Source organism: Ammodytes marinus, assembly GCF_949987685.1.
Source record: "Ammodytes marinus genome assembly, chromosome: 1".
In the NCBI taxonomy this organism is placed as follows: Eukaryota; Metazoa; Chordata; class Actinopteri; order Uranoscopiformes; family Ammodytidae; genus Ammodytes; species Ammodytes marinus.
The window spans coordinates 31,608,801-31,633,130 of NC_137230.1; the positions used below are offsets into that span (position 1 = coordinate 31,608,801).

Here is a 24,330-nt window from a genome sequence, read left to right on the forward strand (position 1 = left end):
ATCAAAAAAAAAAGAAAAACTAAAAGCATGAAAACACAACACAAAGAATATGTTCAAATGATTTCACAAATAAAAATAAACAAAATAAACATAACATTGAATTGATATGCCTGAAAAGGAGTAGGAAGAAGTATAAACTTATTTAATCCTACCCCTTTTCCACAGCTCAATAACTTTATAATAATTTTTTATATATATATATATTTTTTTATATTTATACAATCCATATATCCATATATACTCGACGCCATTGCAAATGAGGGACACCCCTGAATTGGTCTCCCGAGGATAAACAAAAGTCAAACGAAAAATGAAATGAAATATCCACTACATACATCCATACAAAAATACATCCACCGTATGCATCAACACAATTCATACGTCCATATCTCCATATTTGTACAACTCACATATCCATATCCACACATACATATACTTTCCGTCTTAAATCTCTCCCTCATCCCTGTACCTGTTAAAAATCATTGCTTTGAATTTTTTTTTGAACTGAATCATGTTTGGACATTGCTTTAACTCCGTGCTCATACCATTCCACAGTTTCACACCACCAATTGAAATGCAATGACATTTTAAAGTCATGCGTGCAGCCAGTGTCTTAAAGTTTAACTGTTCCCTCAAATTATAACCACCCTCTCTGTCAAAAAAAAGTTTTTGAATGTTACCTGGTAGCAGTTTGTTTCTAGCTTTGAACATGATTTGTGCAACTTGATATTCAACCAGGTCATTGAACTTTATGATACGGGAATGTAAAAAGAGGAGGTTGGTGTGATCATAATATCCAGCTTTATTGATTATTCTTATGGCTCGTTTTTGAAGTGTGACTAGTGGTAGCAGTGAGCTTTTGTAAGTGGTCCCCCAGACCTCCACACAGTAAATTAAATAAGGTAAGATCATTGAGCAGTAAAGAATATGCAATGATTTGTGATCCAATATATGCTTTGCTTTACCCAGGACTGAGATGCTTTGTGACAGTTTAGATTTAACATGATTTATGTGAGGTTTCCAGCATAGCTTGTGGTCTATTGTCACACCCAAGAATTTATTTACATACACTCTTTCAATATTAACACCATCTATCTTGACATTTATATCACTATTTAAATTACAATTTCCAAACAACATGATTTTTGTTTTGCTTAAATTCAATGATAATTTATTATTGTCAAACCACCTTTTTAATTTGCTCATTTCAGAAGTAATTGACTCCAGAAGCTGCTGCAAGTCCTCTCCCGTACAAAAAATATTTGTGTCATCTGCAAATAACACAAATTGTAAAATATTTGATGTTTTACATATGTCATTTATGTAGAGAATAAAAAGAATTGGCCCTAACACTGACCCCTGGGGGACCCCACAAGCAATGTCCAAACAAGCTGACACGTATTCACCCATCTTCACAAACTGTTGCCTGTTCTGTAGATAGCTCCTCAGCCAGTTTAATACAACCCCCCTGATACCATACCGTTCTAATTTATTAATTAATATATCATGATTTATGGTATCAAATGCTTTTTTGAGATCAATAAAAACACCAGCTGCATATTTCTTTTGGTCCAGGGAATTTGTAATCTTTTCAATTAGCTCAATGACTGCTAATGAAGTGGATCGGTTGGGTCTGAATCCGTATTGGCTGTCAGTTAGTAAATTGTGTTTATTGATGAATTTATTAAGTCTAGCAGCAAATACTTTTTCTAAGATTTTTGAGAATTGAGGAAGCAGTGAAATAGGCCTGTAGTTTGTGAAGTGGTGTTTGTCTCCAGTTTTGTACAGCGGTATGACTTTTGCAATTTTCATTTTTCTTGGGAATTCACCAGTTTTAAATGATAAATTACAGATGTGCGTTAATGGCTTCGAAATTCCGTGAATTACCTCTTTGACTATTCTCATATCAATGTCACTATAGTCAGTAGAAGTTTTATTTTTGCATTTATTGACAATCTCTATAATTTCACTCTCTTCCACTGCTGTTAGAAACATTGATTTTGGATTAATGTCTATGAAATCATTAATCCTGTCATCAGATCTCACAGGAACAGGTATTTTTTCAGCCAGTATTGGTCCAACATTTACAAAATATTGGTTGAAGCCATTTACTGCATCATCCATATTATCAATAGTCATATCATTTTCAATAAACTCATGCGGATAATTAACTTGTCTAGAACCATTTCCAATAACATTATTCAGTATCTTCCATAGACCTTTAATATTGTTTTTATTATTATCTATTAATTTTCTATAATATTCTTTCTTACTAATTCTCATAATGTTAGTTAGTTTATTTTTATATTTCTTATATTTATGTTCAGCATCTTTGGTTCTAAGCTTTATAAACTCTTTATATAGTGTATTTTTCTTTTTGCAGGCATTTTGTAATCCCTTAGTTATCCATGGACTATCTGAATATTTTAATTTAATTTTAATTTCTTTTATTGGACAATATTTATCATACAACAATTTAAATATCCCCAAGAATATTTCATAACCTTTATCAATATTTTCTTCTTTATATAATGGTTCCCAATTTTGATTTAATAATTCATTTTTTAAAGTGTTTATTGCCTCTTCTGTCCGTACTCTTCTGTACTTGAATGTACTCTCCCGTTTTTCCCTTTTTTCCCTCTTGTAGTTGTTGTTGTACACAAGAAATACTGGCAGATGGTCACTTATGTCATTGATCAACACCCCACTCTTGGTTTTACTCTCTAAAATATTTGTAAAGATATGGTCGATCAATGTCGAACATGTTGATGTTATCCGAGTTGGCTTGGTGATCAATGGGTACAACTAGGGTTGCAAAATTCCGGGAATTTTCAAAGTTGGAAACTTTCCATGGGAATTAACGGGAATTTATGGGAATTAACGGGAATTTTGGGAATTAACGGGAATAAACGGGAATTTACTAAATTTAAAGCAACCCAAATGCACTAAATTCACCCAACTATGTTATTTCAGTCCAGACAAACGTTCTACACTGTAAAAACAGTTTTTTACACAAAGTTTTAATATATTTATGAACATTTCATTTCAAATCAGATTGTTTTTTAAAGTTTATTGAGACACCCAACTTGATATCATAAATTTGTTTTTGCTAGACCAGGTTTACAGAGGCTTAAACTGTGATTTTAAATATAGTTGGGGACAATATATTTTAGCATAATCTTGACTAAAACAACCAGATTTTATGCAAGTACACTAGGCAAATTGCACATAGCACACATCCTACTGCAGGGGTACTGAGGCCATGCCCCCTACATGCACTGTGCATTCCTCCATCACATGGGGGGCATTTGACTTTATTCATTGAATGGGTGGAGTCAGACCCCATGGGTCAGACAGATGAGTAAAATTTTACTCAACATGCATCTTTTTGTTGTTCAGGGAAATTATTGATTGTTCATAAAATAATCAAAACTTGATAAAGCTCTTCTTACAAATAGGGGAGAGTGGCCTAAGTTGTGCCAGTGGGCAACTTGTGCCACCCATTGTTTCTAGATAACCATAGAAGACTCATCCTGTAAAGAAGGGAGAAACATGGAATAAGCACATTTAAGCTCAAAAAACTGTGTTTTGCCTTTCAAAGTAAAATTTCCATGATCAATGTTTTTTGATTATTGTGTCTGAACAATTATAGACAAGTTTGAAAACATTTGACACATGTTTTAGTGCTTTAGTATGCTACACTTTGTGTCTATATAATTAGGACGATGTCAGCCCTAAACTGCTGCATCATGCTTATTATCCAAAATTCTGGGGTTGAGGTGATTTGTGCCAAAGAGCCTAGGTGAGTTTTAAGTAAGTGGAGTAAGTAATGGATGTGTCTTGCAATACAGTTTATGAGATATATATCAATGGCACAATTTACCCCATGGTATTTTCTCCAATGGCACAACTTACACCACACCGGGGGCAAGTTGTGCCACAAGACAACTTTTTTCCGAAAGCTATATTTCGTCAACAGTTTATTCCAGATCCAAAGTTTTTATTGTCGGGGATACACAACACCCTGAAATATATGTATATATTTGAGTTGGAGACTTTACTGTCAAGGCCTCACTTTAAAGTCACTTTGAGTAAAAAGTGGCACAACTTAGGCCACTCTCCCCTAAATCTGTTCAAATGTAATGTTTTTTAATTGTATTATTTTGCATGGATGTCTGCCTATGAACAAACATAGTGTTTAAATGTTTAGATTTATGTTTGTATGAAAAAAAAAATCATTTAAGTTACCGCCATTTAGTTAATTCCTATAATTTCCAATTTTGAATATTCCCAAAATTCCCGAGCGAAAGTTCCCGTGGAAAGTTTCCGGAAAGTTTCCGGTAATTTACCGGAAACTTTCCACCCCTTTGCAACCCTAGGTACAACCCTCTACTGTATAGCAGCTCCAAATAGTCACTAGCTGGTACTTGTCTCTGCAGACTCAACAAATCAATAAAGTCATTTTTATAAGCAAAACTATTGGGGATAACTTACAATTTTTATATTGTAAAATGTAGCCTACCTGTAATAAAAAATATTATTACACAAAGATTAAACATTCAAACAAGCCTGACACGCCTTCAATGGGTCTGTCTCATCCTTTATAGACAGTATATGCTCATCCGCAGCAGGAGGGAATATAATATTGTTTATTTGTCATATACTCACAATTAGCAGTGGTTGGCAATTGGAGAAACACACAAGTGAAGAGGGCCACCCCAGGCCTAAATAAACGCAAAAAGAAATTGTGCAAGTTCATGTTTGATTGAGTTATCGTCAGTTTGTTATGGTATTTTTTTATTCAATTGAACAAATTTAAAGTAGGCTACAAGTAAAGGAACTCAAACTGATAATAATTCATTGTACAAATCAACTTTAGAGGCTATTCATGCCAAAGGCAAAGCAATTATATTACAGTTTTGACATTGAATGATTGAAATTAGATTATCCTGGAACACGGACTGATAGAGCACATTAACATTTAACAGGGAATAACAAAACAGTGATTGGAAAACAAACTAAACCAAACCACTTAAAGTGAGTCGACACAGAAATGTTTGTTCTGCAGAGGGACATTTGTTCAGGAGCTCAGGAGCCCAAGCTATTTGAAACAACTGAGCGATTCAAACAACTGCCACCAGGGCCATTGACAGCCCTGGTTCACTGCATTGGCTTGGGTTATTTCATTAATTGCAAATATGTTAGAGAATTTCAAATTTAAACACAATATGGCTATTTGTGATATTGGGCTATTTGATTTGAATATATTAAGCTGGCACTACAGGCTAATCTCGACCCATCTTGTCGAAAGGCATTCTGTGAATTATAGTTCTTCTATTTTATTATATTGTTTTCACAGGGGACAGGTTGGGATTAACCATAATAGGAACTAAATTGTACTTTGTGGAGAATGTAAAGGCTATCTTGAATAAATGCATGATCCATATTTTCCTTAGAACTGAAATGTTCTCTTTAAAAAAATAAAATAATGTATTTTACTTTCTTATTGCATTTGACTTTGACTTATGACTTTAGTTTTTCATTCAAAAAGTTGATTCAACTATCGTTCATACTTGTTGGTGGTAATGTTTCACTGTAGGCCAACGATCAGGAGGCACAGGACATGCTCCTTGTCCTTGGTGATTTCAAAGAAAATCTCAACCATGAGCACTCCAAATACAAAGACAATACAGACAGTGTATGAAGTGCCAAATAGGTTCTGTCTATTTGAAAGACAATGGGTTAGTCGACTCTTCTTGACACCATCCCCCATCACACCATCCAGCAGTTCTAATCCACCAGCTTCGAATACTTTGCCACAGCAGGGGCCTGGGACTCTCCACAACTTCCTTCAGACATGTTTAACACCTCACTGGAGACATGCCCTGCCCCAGCCTGATTCAAGACTTCCCCCATCATCCCTGTCCCCCCCAAACAATCAAGAACCACAGGAAGTGACTTTGGACCCGTCGCCATGCCCTCTGCGGCAATGTCTTTTGAGCACCTTGACCTGTCCAACCTTCAAACCATTACATATGCACTCCTATAGCCCCTACAGAGCCAACAGGTATGTAGACGATGCAGTAAATAAAGCCCTCCAATTCATCCTACAGCGTATCGACTCCTCAGTAACCATTGCCAGGATCCTGTTTAGGGATTTTAATATCCATCAACAGCACAATTTGCCTGACTCTAAATGCAGATGAGGTCACACATATTTCCTGTCTAACATTAAGTCTGTAAATCCCTTTCTGCACCATCAGTTAAACCTCCTGTCAATCAGCCAAACTCCTGCTGATTGAACACTACCTCATAGGGCTCATTTCTAGTTGGGATGAGTCCGCCTGCAGGTGGGGGACAGACCATCTGGGGAACTGAGAAAACAACCCTTTACTTGAACTGTCTAAAGACAGAGGTGGTTGTAGACTTATGATTAAAGCCAGTGTGACCCCGCCATATGACTATGTGTATTCTTCCTGGGCCCAATCATCACCTTGCAGTGAGAACTAAACATCAGATCCCTCACTGAGAAAGCTCAGTAGAAGTTCAATCTGATAGCCTTGGCTAATTGTGTTTTTTTGTTCAAATGATACAAAATATATTTGCAATGTGCTTGAAAGTATCACTTTATTCATTGATACCACTTATCCATTGATAAAATAAAAAATAATAACTTGTGTTTTTGTAAGAAAATGGTTTGGCATCAAAAACATTTACATATATTTATGTATGATCTATGAATACAGTAAGGGTAGAAATCCACCATTAGAATATTTCTGTGTGTGTTTGGATCATAATTGGGTTCTGACGGTGACCCTTTAAAAATGTAATATCATGTTAGTGAAATATTGTTTTACTGTGATTGGGCGAACGTGTGGGCTTTTATTTTGAAGGCAGGTACATACAGCTCTACGCGCGTAACTTTAGGGGAGGAGGAGGGAGACTATCGCCGTGAATTTGGGACTTTGTTGTACACATTGGTTTAAGATAAGGTGTAAACTGTGAACATATGTACTTGTTTGCCTTAATTTATACCTCAGGTTAGATTTATAACTGTTGTCGTCGTCCGGTGTGCTAACGTTAGCTCCGAAACAACTATGTGTACCACTGGTCCCGACAAAGATCCAGGTAAAACAAGATGATTCATTGTCATTTTTAAGCTTTCTTCGATGTCATAGGCAGTCTCTTTGTATCAATAGAGTAGCTTTCTTTTCTGATGAATACAGGTTTAAATAACAAGTGAAACACGTCGTTTAAACGCTTAAAGCTACACAAACCGTTGGCGGTACTTAACCTTTCACAATAAACTTTCGCTAGAGCAAAATGAGTTGGAGTAATTTCAAAATAAAATATTTTTCGGTTGTGTTAGCCGCGGGATTATTTTGTTTTCTGACTCTCTCACGTCGCCCAGCAGAAATGGATCTTGATGGTAGTCCCGACGAAGAGTCAACCGTGCCAGACCAAGAAGACCCAACACTTAAACACCGGAGAAGTGAGCGGAGCCTTCATCTGCTCGCCACGAGGTTTGTCGCGTTATTACGAGAAACTGAAGGCGGAGTGCTGGACCTGAAAGATGTAAGTGCAGGAGCAGAGACCAGTCAGGCACGTAGTGCAACATTCACTGGGTCCCATCCATAGACTGTAAAGAGTGGTTCCCAACACTTCCTAACAGATCATTTTAAAGTCTTAAACGTCTTGAATTCATTAATGTTATAATAAGGCCTCATTCTTGAATAAGGATCTATTTTTCATTAAATATCAGTAAAAACCTCAACCTGACATTCGTTTGGCAGATAAGCTGCTGTCTGAAGCGACTGTTCATAAGTGCATTTAACCTCCTTTGGAACAAGAGCTTGAAACTGTAAGCACATCCATCTTAAACAGCTGAGTGAATGCTACTGTTGAAGTGGGTTTTGGACATTTAGGATACTTATATTCCCCCAGCCTAGAACGAGATTCAGGAGGCTGTGGTGGATAAATGTGTCTTCACTGTGTGTCATTTCAGGCTGTCAGGATCCTCGCTGTCGGAAAGAAAAGGCGAATCTACGACATCACAAATGTACTGGAGGGCGTTGGTCTGATAATGAAAATATCAAAGAGCATTGTGAAGTGGAAGTAAGTTTGTAACCCTGCCTTTTTTGTGTGTTCAGAGTTTGGTGCAAAATATAATTTGACAACATTATACATTATGCTTTTTTTTTCTTTGATCTAAATTAGGGGTGCACTACCAGGAGAGAGTGCAAATGGCTCAAGCAGCAGACAGGCCAGAATACAGTCTGAGCTGGATGAATTGGAGCAAAGGGAATTCACTCTGGACCAGCACAAGGTTTGGGTTGAACAGAGCATCAAGAACACGATGGAAGACTGCAGCAAATATCCTTTTTACTTTTACAAAATCATAGAAAAGATTGCAGAAAATGTAATGTATGTGTTTGTTGGAAATGTTCCACTTTCCCCCCCCCCCTCCCCTCCTCAAACAAGATTAACCTTAACTTAAACAAACCCTGACCTATGTGAATCATGAGGATCTCTGCAGCTGCTTCAGCGGTAAGTAAAATCACTCTTGCCCTCTTGTTTAGCAAGTTACTTTTGTACATTTCTGTGCCTAATTTTTGATACTGCTTTTTCATGCAGGTCATTATTACATTATTTCATCACTAAGATTTAAGTGTATAGTGTGAATGGTAAATAAAATAGTTTGTAGCGCAGAATCAGCTGTTGTTCTAGAGATCCAGTGTAATTTCCTTGTTGGACTAGAATCAACACAGCTGGACAAAGGGCTACATAAATTCATGATGGCACTTGTATCAATACAGCGGCTGGACATCAAAAAAACCATAACATTTTATTTGACTGAAGTTAGAATACTTAAGAGACCAGACTAAATTATCTTCTTCTGACCAAATATTTCCCACTCTCCTCTCCCTTACAGACAATACTCTCTTGGCAGTACGAGCGCCATCTGGCACACAGCTAGACGTTCCCATTCCCAAAGCTGTAAGTTCTGCAACACTGGAGCCGACTTATAGTTTTTTTTTACCATTTTGTCTAATATAAATGTGCTGAATTAGTTTTTTTGCTCATACATATTTTCAGGTCCTGAACAGCCCCGCACAGTACCAGATCTACCTCAAAAGCATCAATGGGCCGATAGACGTTGTCCTGCTCAACAAACTGACCGCCAGCTCTGTTCCCGTGGTGCTGCCCGTCCCACCGTCTGAAGAGATTTTACAGAGAGCCAGATCGGCCATGATCGCTTCTAAAGAGACTGAAAGCAGCTTCTCCTCAAGTCAGGCTTCAGCTATTGACAAACACAGCCAAGACAGGAGTAATCTTCACTCATCGCTGTTTAGAACACGCGAGCGGGACACGTCTAATGCATCTCAGAGTGAGTATTTTAAATTTTGAACAGTTTCTGAAGTGTGTTCTTGTTGATAGAGAAATCCAACTCAATGTAAGCTTAAAGTTAAGATCTGAGAGAATATGACTGCCTTAAAATAATAATATATATATATTTTTAAACTGCTGTTACATGACTACTTTAGATGAGTTAGATTTGACCGTCTGTAAAATCAAAAATGTTGAGTTGAAACCACCATGCATTAATATTTTTTTTTTTTTTCATTTTTCCTTTATTTAACCTCGAAAGATCAATTGAGGGGTGACCCTCTTTTACAATGACGTCGAGTTTGTACATATACACAATATACAATGAGAATAATACATAACAAGTTTACACACACACACACACACACACAGACAACAACAATTTAAAACATTCAGATCAATTGAATGAGAGACATAATAGCCTAATTAAAACAGTTACAAGTGTAGAGGGGCTGATTCAAAATAATAATTTTAAATTGGTTAACAGTTATGAGTGTATTTATTTTAATTGTATGTTGTAGGCTGTTCCAGGAGTCAGGGGCACTATGGCTAAAAGCGGATTTACCAAGCTCAGACCGGGCATAGGGGACATATAACATGAGCATGTCAGTTGAGCGGGTTTGATAAAGCCCATCTGAAATAAGCAGCATTTCTGTCAAATATAGTGGTAGCTTTCCAGTCAGAGCTTTATATATAAAAATATGCCAATGTGCATCACGTCTCTCCTTAAGGGAGGACCACCCAACCTTTTCATATAAAACACAATGGTGTGTATCATAAGCATCTCCTGTAATGAATCTCAAAGCAGAGTGAAATACAGAGTCTAGGAGTTTAAGGCATGAACGAGATGCATGCCGATAAACCACATCACCGTAATCAAGGACAGACATAAAAACTGCCTCAATAATCCTTTTCCTACTGAACAACGGGAAGGTGGCTTTATTCCTATAAAAATAGCCAATCTTTTGTCGGAGACGACAGACAAGATTTTTTATGTGAAATGTAAAAGAGAGTTTTTCATCTATCCAGATGCCAAGATATTTATATTCAGTGACTCTTTCAATATGAGATCCATTATTTGTGTGAATAATAAGATCATTAAAATGTGTAATTCTTGCTCTGGAAAAGCACATATATTTTGTTTTTTCTATATTAAGGACAAGCCTGAGATCCACTAGACAGTTCTGCAGGGTGTTAAAAGAGCTCTGTAGGTTCTGAACAGATTGTTGCACTGAATCAGAAATGCAATACAGTACAGTGTCGTCAGCATACAAATGGGCATGGCAGTTTTGTAGTGATGAAACAATGTTATTGATGTAAATTGTGAATAGGACTGGACCTAAAATTGAGCCCTGCGGAACACCATTTGTAACTGTTAAAAACTCAGTTTGGTAGCTTCCCAGCTTAACTGACTGCTGTCTATCAGAGAGATAGTCCCTAAACCAGCTACATGTAGAATAATCAAAACCAATTTCATGCAGCCTCTCTAAAAGCAAATGGTGATCTAAAGTATCAAAAGCTTTTGACAGATCAACAAAAAGTGCTGCACAGTGCATTTTTTTATCGATAGCTGTAACAATGTTGTCTAAGACCAAAGTGACAGCAGATATAGTACTGTGGCCTGCCCTAAAACCAGATTGAAATGGACTCAAAATGGAAGCACTGGATAAAAAGGATTTCAACTGAGTATTAATGACTGATTCTAGAATTTTTGCCAGGCATGGGAGTTTGGAAATTGGCCTGTAATTGTTAAGATCACTTTTGTCACCCCCTTTATGTAATGGAATGACGTGAGCTTTTTTCCAGACTTTAGGAACAATACCAGAAGAGATGGAAAGATTAAAAATATGGGTTATTTGTTTTGATATGATAAGTGCAGAGAGATTTATTGAAAATAACAATAACAAATAACAAACATTACTGCTACTAAAAAGCTTTTTTAACATTTGGCCCATATCTGAACTGATGAGGATATAAATCTCTTCCTTTTACTTACTGATGAACAGTTTATCAGTTATAGCACATCAGTGGTTAATGTTAAAGCAGTGACATTTGATAATTTCTTTTCTTGCATACTTTGCTCACACAATAATGTTTTCATGCCTCATGTTTGTTTCTTGAAAATAATCTTTTATTATGATTGATAGTACACACATTGCAGTGGGCCTAGGGGGTTAGGGGTTTAGTTGGCAGCCAGGATCTGGTCGACCCATCCACGCAGCTCGGTGACGCGGGCGTAGACGGCAGGAGTGGAGGTGGAGCAACGGCTGCTTCCCCAGGACACGATACCGACCAGAGTCCAGGCGTTGTCCTTCTCACAGACCAGGGGGCCTCCAGAGTCTCCCATGCAGGAAGTGGCTCCGGCTCCACCAGCGCAGATCATGACGCTGGAGATCTGGCTTCCCCAGTGCTGCTTACACTGGTCGTTGGAGAGAAGGGGCAGAGAGGCCTGCTGCAGCTTGTTGGGGGTGGAGGGAGCGTTGTAGCGCTGCAGTCCCCATCCAGAGGTCACACAGGTCATTCCAGGAGCGAACACGTCGCTGGACTCGGCCAGACACACAGGGGACACCTTGGTGTTGAGGCGGGCGGGAGAGGCCAGTTTGATCAGGGTGATGTCATTGTTGATGGTGCGGGGGTTCCAGCCGGGATGGGTGAAGACCTGAGCGGGCTTCAGGACCTGGACCTCCTCGTTGGAGCCGTAGCCCTTGTCATGCTCTGCAGCGACCACACGGTGGTAGGTTCTGACGTTGCAGTGAGCAGCTGTCACCACCCAGTTCTCATTGATCAGAGATCCACCGCAGAAATGGAAGCCGTTGGACTGCTGAAGGGACACCTGCCAAGGCCAGGAGTGAGGAACAGCCTCCTCTCCATTGACGATGCGAGCGTAGCCGCTGACCTGGGGGGCGATGGCGGGGGAGCCACAGCCGTAGGCGGCGCTGACAAAGGCCAGGCAGGACACGATCCAGAGGAAAGCCATGGTTAGATGATGATGGGATGAAGGAGAAGCTGCTTTATATACATGAACCAGCCGGGGCTGAGCCAATCAGAGCAGCCCGTATGTGTGTGTGCAGCTGTAAATCAGGTTTGATGCAGCTCCGGGTTCCCACGCGTCATAAGCCCCCAAATCCAGCTTTGTCATTGGCTGAGAAATCCTTTTCGACCAACACAGCAAAACGTCCCTACTCTTTCTAACCCCAAAACACATACAGCAGTCTAAAAACCTTGGTTCCAAATGATAAGGACAGTTTCTTAGGGTTCAATTGCTTTAATGCTTTGTGAACCTCAGTAGGAGTAAAAGGGGTAAGATGCACATCAACAGAACTGTTACTCAAATTTAAGAACCCAGACGAAATAAAATGTTCATTAAAACCGTTTGGTATTTCAAGAGAAGAAAAAGAAGAAGAAGCAGATAAGGAATTAATGGCTTTCCAGAAATTCCTCAGATCATTTAAGTTTCCTGTTGTGACAGTTAATATAAAACTCTGATATCTTTCCTTTCCTGAAGAGAAGAAATGTGTTTCTCAGCTGCCGATAGAGAAGCCAGAGAGCCTCACTGCCTTTGCCTCAAGTTTGTTTCTTGCAGTTTTGTTGAGTTGCTTTTAAATATCCCTTTTCTTTTTTCTTTTTTCAGTGCGAGATTTATCAAAGGAACTGAGGGAACTACTAAACCCAGGCATGAACGCTTCTAAAGAGACTGAAAGCAGCTTCTCCTCAAGTCAGGCTTCAGCTATTGACAAACACAGCGAAGACAAGAGTTATCTTCAGTCACCACTGTTTAGAACACGCGAGCGGGACACGTCTAAGGCATCTCAAAGTGAGTATTTTAATTTGAACACTTGTGTTCTTGTTGATAGAGAAAACTAACTCAATGTAAGCTTGAAGTTAAGATCAAAGAGAATATGACATGATAATCTTTTTTTTAAACTGCTGTTGAATGATCATTTTAGATGAGCTAATTTGACCGTCTGTAAAATCAAAAATGTTGAGTTGAAACCACCATGCATTAATAACAATCATTACTGCTGGTAAAAAGCTTTTTTTAATATTGCTTGTGGCCCATATCTTAACTGATGAAGATATAAAACTCTTCCTTTTACTTACTAATGAACAGTTTATCAGTTATAGCACATCAGTGGTTAATGTTTCTGCAGTGACTTTTGATAATTTCTTGCATACTTTGCTTATACAATAATGTTTTCATGCCTCATGGTTGTTTCTTGCAGTGCTGCTGAGTTGCTTTCACATATCCCTTTTCTTTTTTCAGTGCGAGATTTATCAAAAGAACTGAGGGAACTACTAAATCCAGCCAAAGGTACTGTATACCGCTGTATAATGTGTCCCTGGATAATTTATGTTTATTAAATTCTGTTTATTTGACTTTATACAAATGTATGATCAACAATGTCTTTCCTTATTCTGTAGAAATAAAAAAAGAAGATCTCCTCTCTGAGCTTATGGCTTCTGAAGGTAGGTGCCCTTCATCTTCTGAGCAAATATACAGGTATATCTAAAATTAGAATATCATAGAAAAGTTTTATTTTTCACACAAATTGAAATATTTCTAGCCTATCTCGTCGTATCTTACAGCTCACGGAAATCCAATATCTAGTATCTCACAATATTACATTGTTTCTTTTATTTGTTTGGTCTCTTTTTAGATGCTGGAAAACAAAATGAGCTGTTACATTTCTTATTTATTTTTAATTAATCTAGAATATCAAAATATTACTATTTGAATTAAATTGCATAACAAATTTATTTTCCATGATTTTTTTTCAAGGTGCACATGTAAATACATAATATATTCCTATTTATTATATAATTGTATTTAAAGTAAGTTTTTATAGATAATTTGTTTACCTCTGCTCCTCAGTATTTTCTCCGCTCCTCCGTCTATCTCCACCTCCGTCTGCCCGTGACTACGCCTACAACCTGGAAGAGAGCGACCTCTTTGACCTCCCCATGCTCAACGTTTAACCATTCACTCCTGTGTTAAGACTTCAGAAGATAAAAATATCTACTCTGGAAATGTACATATCTGTTTTTTTATATAGTTATTATTACAAATAAAAAATGAATGATTTTGAATATTTTGTCCACCTCATTCGTATAGATAAGGTTACAAAACACTCCAGATAGCAAAAATCATCTGGCCCAAATCCGGCCCGGAGGTAGCAGAAGTTCCGGGCCAGATCCGTAAAACGGACCCGGGCTGGTGTCCTTACGCACAACGGGCCAATACCGTCGCGGATCCGTTTTCCACAACTGGGCCGGTAGGGGAGAACGGGGTAATTTGTCACACGGGTTGGTTGTCACAATCGTTATATCTCGGAACCAGAAGGCGCTGTCTGTGAAATTTTGGTATGTAAATATCCAGAATTGGGATAAGAGGTCACCTACATAGTCTTCCTTGGAGTTAGACTGCTGAATTTGAGGTGAGAGGACTGTTTGTGTTTTTCATGTCAAATTGAAAATATTTAGCTCCTCAGTATTTTTCTTCTAGGCTTTTACAGAATGGGTTTATAACAAAACACTTGTTACCCATAAAAAGTGTGAAGGGTAAACTATAGTTTAGATTGTGGTTAGCAAGCTAATTAGTTGTCAGATGGTTGTTGGCATTGATGCTAGCAAAAAATTCAAGTTGGGGTTGGGCGTCACATTTTTGGGGGGGTTGGTTGTCACAAGTTATCCAAAGGCTACAGCCAGAACAGGAACCCAATAACGAAATAAATTGTCAAGCTGTATCCTCACTGACACCCCAGAGAAGGAAAGAATAGAGCAGGAAAAGGCAGCTAGCATGCAAAGGAAAAAAGGGCAACAAAATCAAAACAACCCAGTGCATCCCAAACTAGACAAGCTGCCAAGGCTACAGTAAGTTATATAGGCCTATTTGTCAACTTGACAATGTTCTCCCCTACTGGGCCAGCTCCGGACGGCTCTGGAACGGATGTGGTGAATTTGTGGTCAATGAGTCCAAAGGTGGGCCAGACCTGGAGCGGGTCCGTAATGGAACTGGCCCAGAGTTTATTTGACTCTGGACCGGATCGGTAAAATGGATCCAAACCGGCACTCAGCCAGCTCCAGTTAGGATAAAAATCCTTTTGTAGTTTATAATGGGCTGAATTTTAATTTATAATCGGTTTAATCCACACCACCAGCAGGCATTGTCATAATTCATACCCAAAATGTATACAAAAATAGGGATTTTGGTACATAGAGTTACATTAAAATGAAATTCTTCTTTGGCTATACATTTCTCAAATTATGTTTCTATACACTTCACACATTCACAGTATATTACATAGGATAAAATGTAATGCCCTTTTTCTGTCATGAAATGACTTTAAAAAAATTAAATAAGCAATGTTCCTAGTTCTTATTATTTTATCTGTGTATAATGCTCTCTATAGTAGCATACTATGGTAGCCTACTCCAAAGACTGCATTGTTTTTCATACACATACATTGAATTTAAAAAAATGGATACAACTCTAGATACAACTATTTTTGAAACTCATATTACATTTTATTTAACATAAACATTTATTCACTGTTAGTCCTGTGTTCTAAAGGTAATTTACTTATTGTTCTCATTAATGTTAAACATGATCAGAATAAAGTGAAAAGTGACTATCACATTCTTCAAACTGCTTTTATTGTATCCATACAACAGTTCAATTAACAGTCCAAAACCAAATATTTAAGACAAGGCAATACCGGGCAATACACATCACTTGACAGGTCATGTCAAGTGAATGTCAGTTAATGACGTCCTGCTGAACTCATTGATGCGTCATTCCTGCAAAGGATAAAAGAAACATTAATTACTAAACTGATAATGGCATCAACATCCCAGTCTGAAATCTCATCAAAAGCATTTCTACACATGTAGTCACATTAACCTCTTATGCTGGAAACACACTGGATGTGGAAGTGCCTCATAACGCAACACAAGTGCGCAAATAGCTCTGCATATCATTGGTTAGCCACACTGGGAGCGCACCTTGCGTACACAACATTGGTTTCGGCGTCTGCTCAATTTTTTCCGGGGCGAATTGGACAATAAACCAATCAAACTGGATAAACAAACTCTTCCTTTTACTTACTGATGAACAGTTTATCAGTTATAGCACATCAGTGGTTAATGTTTCGGCAGTGACATTTTTATAATTTCTTTTCTTGCATACTTTGCTCACACAATAATGTTTTCATGCCTCATGTTTGTTTCTTGAAAATAATCTTTTATTATGATTGATAGTACACACATTGCAGTGGGCCTAGGGGGTTAGGGGTTTAGTTGGCAGCCAGGATCTGGTCGACCCATCCACGCAGCTCGGTGACGCGGGCGTAGACGGCAGGAGTGGAGGTGGAGCAACGGCTGCTTCCCCAGGACACGATACCGACCAGAGTCCAGGCGTTGTCCTTCTCACAGACCAGGGGGCCTCCAGAGTCTCCCATGCAGGAGGTGGCTCCGGCTCCACCAGCGCAGATCATGACGCTGGAGATCTGGCTTCCCCAGTGCTGCTTACACTGGTCGTTGGAGAGAAGGGGCAGAGAGGCCTGCTGCAGCTTGTTGGGGGTGGAGGGAGCGTTGTAGCGCTGCAGTCCCCATCCAGAGGTCACACAGGTCATTCCAGGAGCGAACACGTCGCTGGACTCGGCCAGACACACAGGGGACACCTTGGTGTTGAGGCGGGCGGGAGAGGCCAGTTTGATCAGGGTGATGTCATTGTTGATGGTGCGGGGGTTCCAGCCGGGATGGGTGAAGACCTGAGCGGGCTTCAGGACCTGGACCTCCTCGTTGGAGCCGTAGCCCTTGTCATGCTCTGCAGCGACCACACGGTGGTAGGTTCTGACGTTGCAGTGAGCAGCTGTCACCACCCAGTTCTCATTGATCAGAGATCCACCGCAGAAATGGAAGCCGTTGGACTGCTGAAGGGACACCTGCCAAGGCCAGGAGTGAGGAACAGCCTCCTCTCCATTGACGATGCGAGCGTAGCCGCTGACCTGGGGGGCGATGGCGGGGGAGCCACAGCCGTAGGCGGCACTGACGAAGGCCAGGCAGGACACGATCCAGAGGAAAGCCATGGTTAGATGATGATGGGATGAAGGAGAAGCTGCTTTATATACATGAACCAGCCGGGGCTGAGCCAATCAGAGCAGCCCGTATGTGTGTCCAGCTGTACATCAGGTTTGATGCAGCTCCGGGTTCCCACGCGTCATTAGCCCCCAAATCCAGCTTTCTCATTGGCTGAGAAATCCTTTCGACCAACACAGCAAAACGTCCCTACTCTTTCTAACCCCAAAACACATACAGCAGTCTAAAAACATAGGTTCCAAATGATCTGGACAGTTTTCTAGGGTTCAATTGCTTTAATGCTTTGTGAACCTCAGTAACGGTAAAAGGGGTAAGATATACATCAACAGAACTGTTACTCAAATTTAAGAACCCAGACGAAATAAAATATTCATTAGAACAGTTTAGCATTTCAATAGAAGAAGGTCATTCATATGAGTTCTTAGAAGCAGATAAAGAATTAATGGCTTTCCAGAAATTCCTTGGATCATTTAAGTTTTCTGTTGTGACAGTTAATATAAAACTCTGATATCTTTCCTTTCCTGAAGAGAAGAAATGCAGTGACTTTTGATAATTTCTTGCATACTTTGCTCATACAATAATGTTTTCATGCCTCATGCTTGTTTCTTGCAGTGCTGCTGAGTTGCTTTCACATATCCCTTTTCTTTTTTCAGTGCGAGATTTATCAAAAGAACTGAGGGAACTACTAAATCCAGCCAAAGGTACTGTATACCGCTGTATATTGTGTCTCTGGATAATTTATGTTTATTAAATTCTGTTTATTTGATTTGATTTTTTTTTTGATTTGATTTAGTTTATTTCAGACATATCCACATACAAAACAAAATAAAAAGCATGGAAATACAATAAACAAAAATTATGTTTTCACAAAAAATAAATAAATAAAAAAATTATCTGTGTTGTTGAGATATCAGATATATTTGACTTTATACAAATGTATTATCAAAAAAGAAGATCTCCTCTCTGAGCTTATGGCTTCTGAAGGTAGGTGCCCTTCAATCTTCTGAGCAAATATACAGGTGCATCTAAAATTAGAATATCATGGAAAAGTTTTATTTTTCACACAAATTGAAATATTTCTAGCCTATCTCGTCGTATCTTACAGCTCACGGAAATCCAATATCTAGTATCTCACAATATTACATTATTTATTTTATTTGTTTGGTCTCTTTTTAGATGCTGGAAAACAAAATGAGCTGTTACATTTCTTATTTATTTTTAATTAATCTAGAATATCAAAATATTATTTGAATTAAATTGCAGAAAAAATTAATTTTCCATGATTTTTTTTAAGGTGCACCTGTTAATACATAATATATTCCTATTTATTATATGATTGTATTTAAAGTAAGTTTTTATAGATAATTTGTTTACCTCTGCTCCTCAGTATTTTCTCCACTCCTCCGTCTATCTCCACCTCCGTCTGCCCGTGACTATGCCTACAACCTGGAAGAGAGCGACCTCTTCGACCTCCCCATGCTCAACGTTTAACCATTCACTCCTGTGTTAAGACTTCAGAAGATAAAAATATCTACTCTGGAAATGTACATATCTGTTTTTTTATATAGTTATTTGATTATTACAAATAAAAAATTAATGATTTTGAATATTTTGTCCACCTCATTTGTATAGATAAGGTTACAAAACACCTTGCAAAATAATATGGTCCTTACTGCTGGTTCATGCTGATACAGGTATAATGTTCTTAGCCATGTTCAAAATCGTCTAACATTTGAGTCTGGATTTCATTAGTTTTACAGGTAGCCTATTCGACATAAACAAAAGTATTGTGCAAGTGACAACATTTGAATAATTGTCATGCCCACCAATTACAGGAGCAGTTGTTGAAGGAAAGAAGAAAATATATATATTAGATTTTTTTTAAATAGAATAGGCTATTGTAAAATGGAAATATGTACATACAATATCCTCATTATTTTCCACTTGTATCCACAAGTTATAGGCTACACTTAGGCCTACACTAACATCAGAATAGGCCTACTGCCAACTCAGTGAAATATCGAAAACATTGTTGAAAATATCTACAAGTATTGAGTTCTATAATATGCCCAACAAAACGTTCTTATCAGTATTGCTTCAAATCTGTTTACAACTATTATAGTAGTATAAACTACGGTATATAAAATGCACGAACTGAAGAACTGTAAAGTGGCGTGTGCATTTGGAGAAGCATTTAAAAACTGCATTTATTGACTGCAGAGTCAAATTTTAGATGCTTCTTCAAATTATCCCCCTGAAATGTATTGGAGATGAAGTATATAGATAACATAAATAAGACACATTTCAAAATAATGCTACAGTAGCCTAATAGTGTGCTTTTTCAGCTCGCCCCCTCGTGGACGAACTGCATGTGTTGTTATGGCAACGCATTGTGTTTGAAAGTATAGCTGACTATGCTAACTGGTGTTAGCTCTAGCTCCTACAGTGGTTAGCTCCTCAAACACAACCGAAACTTCTGCCTTCATCTCGGCGTTACCAGCGAAATATAAACGATGGTGAGTAGCAGCCGTTGTTTACATGACTTCACAGGGAGCTTAATAACTACTGTAAATAGCTAACATTGGCTGTTAGCTACCTAGCAGCTAACACTTGGTCACTGAGGTGTGTGTGCGCACAATTCATATTTTGTCTTCTCGTGGCGTTATTACATTCACAATAACAGCGTTTAATAAACACGCCAGGTTGTTATTTGAAAGCAGTTTAACACATTTCTTTATTATGATTACTCTTGTCCAGCCACCCAAGAAGAAAGGGGGTAAAAAATCTGCAAAGGTATTGACGCCCACACTGATCAATGGCCTCACCAAGGAGGAGATATCCAAGGAGCAGGTCAGAGCCGGACTGGGATGTGCATGTGTGTGTCACAGTGTGGTAGAGATGCTTGGCTGGGTATTAGTGTGTTTTATTTTTTGGCCAGGAGGAACGAAAAGTTTCCTGATCAAAGTCATGTATTAAATTATCATTGCATCAACGGTGGGATTTCAGTTAGATTAGTATTGCACTTCCCTACAGAAAGAGACAGAATGAGCAAGCAGAGGCTGAGTCATAGCATACCTTCTGAAATACCTGTCAAGCTCTAGCCCCCCCCCCCCCCCCCCCTCCAGTATTAATAAAGGCTTTTATTATAGTCTCTAAGCCCTGAAAACCCATCAACATTATTTTCTCAGACTTTCCTGCATTGGCACAGAAATATTTTATGTTTGTTTTGCACAGGCTGAGTAGAGCCCACTGTGAACAGTAAATTGAATTTGGCGTGTGCAATGGCTGGAGGAAAAATGAGTCAATAAGCTGCAGTGTGGTTGTATATGGAGATAAAGTTGGCCCTTTCTAAGGTAGAAAAAAATAAATGTCAGCGATTATACACTAAATTTAACCGACTTATGGATATTATATTCCATTTCTACCAAGTCTATTCTGAAAAATCCCCCAAAATTCTACACACTGTAGGTTTAAGTAAAAAGCTACTGGACGCATACAATGTCCCCTAACACTGAAGCATATTTCTGTTATTTCAGTTGGAAGAGCACATTCTGCGTCTCCGAGAGGACCTGGACAGAGCGAGGGAGGAGAGGAACTACTTTCAGCTGGAGAGGGACAAGATCAACGCCTTCAGGGAGATCACGGAGCGACAGCTAGAGGAGCTCAAAGCTGAAGAGACAAACCTAGACAAAGAAATGGAAGAGGATAAACTCCGCCACCAAGTGGAGATCAAGGTAAGGTTGACCCACAGATAAACTGGAGTAAAAGGTATTAAGGCTTTTTTTTTGGGGGGTGGGGGGGGGTCAGCTCAATAAAACACCAGTTATTAGGAAGGTGCCCATCTGATGACCCCATAGTTGCATGAACTCACAAATTCCCATTTTTTAGTCATGTTCTTTCCTTTGTTAATGCAGGCCAAGGAACATAAGTCATTACAAGTTTCTCATACTGTGGCATCAAACTAACTTTTGTATTGAACACTTGAAAGATTATCCAATGGACCGATTCATACGCCAAATTAATTGCACTTTTAATTGCATTTTTCCCCCAACCAGGTGTATAAGCAGAAGATGAAGCACCTCCTGTGTGAGCACCAGAACACCATCAGCGAGTTGAAATTAGACGGTTTAGTCAGCAACGACTTGGTGAACAAAGAACAGGAACGAGTGGAGACGGACCTTCATAAGGAAATGAGGAACATCATAGTCGACATGCAGGAGATCGACCATGAAAACCTGGTCCTGGAGATGGATCTGGTTAGTAGTCTATTTGAATTATACACTTAAAGCTATAGTGCATAACTTCTGTTGCCCCATGAAGAATTTTTGAGTAATAAAAACAAGATTGTCGGCGCATCAATGTGAGGTAAGCCTTCGGTGATCGGGCATGGATTTTATTCCTTCTGCTCTACTTCTAGATTTTTTCTTACTAGTAGAATCAACAACTGAATATTTCGTCTGTTCTTCTTTAGCTCCTGCGCCAGTGTTGGAGGACTACACTAGTTTGTAAACTCTGCCATACTGAGAAATACAGAGAGAGTTTTTTTGGAGATAATTTGTCGAATAACTTTGTGTCAAATCGTTTGGCCATGGCTTGAATGTAACGGCAGTCATTTATTTGTAAAAGTTCCGCACTATAGCTTCAAACACCTGTGGATTCAATGTTTCTATTTTCTTTGATAAAACAAGTAACACTTTGGTTGTTACCTCAACAGAAACACAAAGGAGAAATGAATAAAACAAGGAACAGCTGGGAGCAGAAACTCACAGGTGAATAACTCATTTCATTTTGTGTTGAAATCAACTCTGTGCATACATACATGTCAAATACTAAACGGGAGCCATCTTTTTGTGTCGCTGTTTGAGTAGAAATCCAAGAAAAGTACGAGACAAAGATGGAGCTGCTGGAAGAGGAGTTGGACAACATGAGGAAGAGTTCGACCAGTGAGAGAGAGGATCAGTGGAGCAGCCACATCAACGCTCTGAGAGAAGACCACGACAGAGCAGTGAGTGAGGCTCACGCAATGCTGGAGAGCATGCAACAGGACCTGGAGAAGAACACCTCACTCAAGGTAGAATTATATCCATTGGACATCGTTGTCAGACTGACACCAAAGACATTTTCTGTCAATTAACTGATACATTGTTAAGTCTATAAAACGGTCAAAAAGAGAAAAAAAAAATGCCATACAGTTTTCCAAGAGCTGAGGATGTATTCGTATTTGTTTTGATGGATAATCAATTTGATATCACATTCATAATAATATAAAACATCTTAAAATTTGAGAAGCTTCAACTTGAAAATGTTTGGGATTTCTCAATTAAAAGAATGACCGAATACATTTTTTGTTGTGTTTATAATTGCAACATCACTAGTGTTGAGTTTGAGTTTGGTTTTATTGTCTTTTCTAAGACAAAAATCGAGGAGTTGAAGGCGAAGCAGAAGAGGAAGGAAAGGGGCTTGAAACGTGTTCTGAAGGACAACAAACTTCTCGCTGAGCGGCTACTGAAAGTCCAGGAGGAAATATCTGAAAACGAGAAGAAGACCAAATATTATGCTTCTAAAAAGGTAATTGATGCTTGTATCTAAATTGCTCTTGCACTCATTATTGTTGCCACCAATGCCTAATGAGGTATGTTGTATCATCCTGTACATTGGCACAAAGGTCATTTTGTGACACTGTTTTTGACAGATTACCAATGAAAAGGTCAAAGAAAAGGAGCTGAATGAACTGAAACAGGATTGTGACGCTTTGCAGGACAGATTCAGCAAGGTAAAATCTAAAGATTGAGTTGCTCAATGTCCTGTTGTTCAACTTTTCGCTTGCTACATGTGCTGCTTGGATGTGGGTCAATGCTTTGTACATTTGAGGGTATTTATGTGAATGTTTTTGCATCTTGATTTTGTGTGTGTGTGTGTGTGTGTGTGTGTGTGTTTGTGTGTGTGTGTGTGTGCTCAGCTTCAGTTAGAAAGGGACGAGCTGTACTCCACATACACAGAGAACATCCAGTCGGTGCAGCATAAAGCAGATCTGAAGATCGCGCAGCTGGAACGGAAGCTGAAAGGCCTGACGGACGGTGTGGAGAAGACGCAGGCTCAGCTCGGCTCGGTGCTCTCTGCCTCTAACATGGACCAGACAGCCCTGGGTGTCATCACAAACAAATTGATGGTACTGCTGCTTATCCCTGTTTGTTTGTAGTCATTCTTACTCTTGACTTCCTAATAATGGATCTTATTGCAGTGTGCATTTGTTAATGTTGCCTTTCTGTTTTTGCCTTCAGGAAAATCTTGATACCAGAAATGAAACTATCAGGAACTTACAGTATAGAAAAGCTCAGATTTCCACGGTAAGTAGTTCTACTTCTACTTCCTGAAACGGCTGTCATGCATTTGTGCAACCAATGGTGGCGTTCAGTGATATATTTTGTACTTATATTCACTCTGTGTATCCGGTAGGCACGGCAGGATTTGCTGTTGACCATTGAAGCAAAGCAAAGGGCTCTGGGTGTCGTTGCGGAGGGCAGGAGCTTAGTATAAAAACACTCTGAGAGCGGTCTCACTGGAGCAGGACATGGATCTTTTGTTTGACACAAAATGAGAATCAATGAATTCAAAGACTGAACCGTTCACAGCAAAAATCACTATCTTTGCATCTGATGTAACACAAGTAGTTTTAAAGTATTAAAGTTTAATTTTTTTTATCTCCTAATTATGATGTGGCATCTTTTAATTATGATAAAACAAGGGTCAGGGAGTTTGGACTAAAAGGGGACCGTCCATCAGGCCCTAAAGTCATACTGCCCTCCACAGGCACAGACAAGTAACTACAGAGACAGGGAAGTAAAA

General features: G+C 38.9%; 4 protein-coding genes across 4 annotated transcripts; 2 read left to right on the forward strand and 2 right to left on the reverse strand.

The window, feature by feature from the left end:
• Positions 1-6,969: 6,969 nt before the first annotated feature.
• On the forward strand, positions 6,970-14,386 carry LOC307257355 (transcription factor E2F4-like). Its single transcript, XM_080036557.1, has 11 exons — positions 6,970-7,128; positions 7,415-7,575; positions 8,006-8,115; positions 8,218-8,373; positions 8,504-8,547; positions 8,933-8,997; positions 9,097-9,388; positions 13,019-13,201; positions 13,652-13,699; positions 13,810-13,854; positions 14,261-14,386. The coding sequence occupies exons 1-11, from the start codon at positions 7,098-7,100 to the stop codon at positions 14,362-14,364; spliced, it is 1,239 nt and encodes a 412-aa protein (XP_079892683.1). The 5' UTR covers positions 6,970-7,097; the 3' UTR covers positions 14,365-14,386.
• On the reverse strand, positions 11,570-12,364 carry LOC307248300 (chymotrypsin B-like; the record flags this gene model as incomplete). Its single annotated transcript, XM_080024700.1, has 1 exon — positions 11,570-12,364. One exon carries the CDS (start codon positions 12,362-12,364, stop codon positions 11,570-11,572), a length of 795 nt encoding a protein of 264 aa, XP_079880826.1.
• A 2,293-nt stretch (positions 14,387-16,679) lies between the features above and the next one.
• Positions 16,680-17,474, reverse strand: LOC307266360 (chymotrypsin B-like; the record flags this gene model as incomplete). The annotated part of the gene is made up of 1 exon (XM_080048356.1): positions 16,680-17,474. One exon carries the CDS (start codon positions 17,472-17,474, stop codon positions 16,680-16,682), a length of 795 nt encoding a protein of 264 aa, XP_079904482.1.
• Positions 17,475-19,888: 2,414 nt separating this feature from the next.
• Positions 19,889-23,683, forward strand: LOC307251642 (dynein regulatory complex subunit 4-like; the record flags this gene model as incomplete). Its single annotated transcript, XM_080029024.1, has 9 exons — positions 19,889-20,000; positions 20,242-20,334; positions 21,021-21,218; positions 21,540-21,740; positions 22,199-22,253; positions 22,353-22,555; positions 22,897-23,052; positions 23,177-23,257; positions 23,444-23,683. Exons 1-9 carry the CDS (start codon positions 19,998-20,000, stop codon positions 23,681-23,683), a joined length of 1,230 nt encoding a protein of 409 aa, XP_079885150.1. The 5' UTR covers positions 19,889-19,997.
• Between the last annotated feature and the right edge of the window lie 647 nt (positions 23,684-24,330).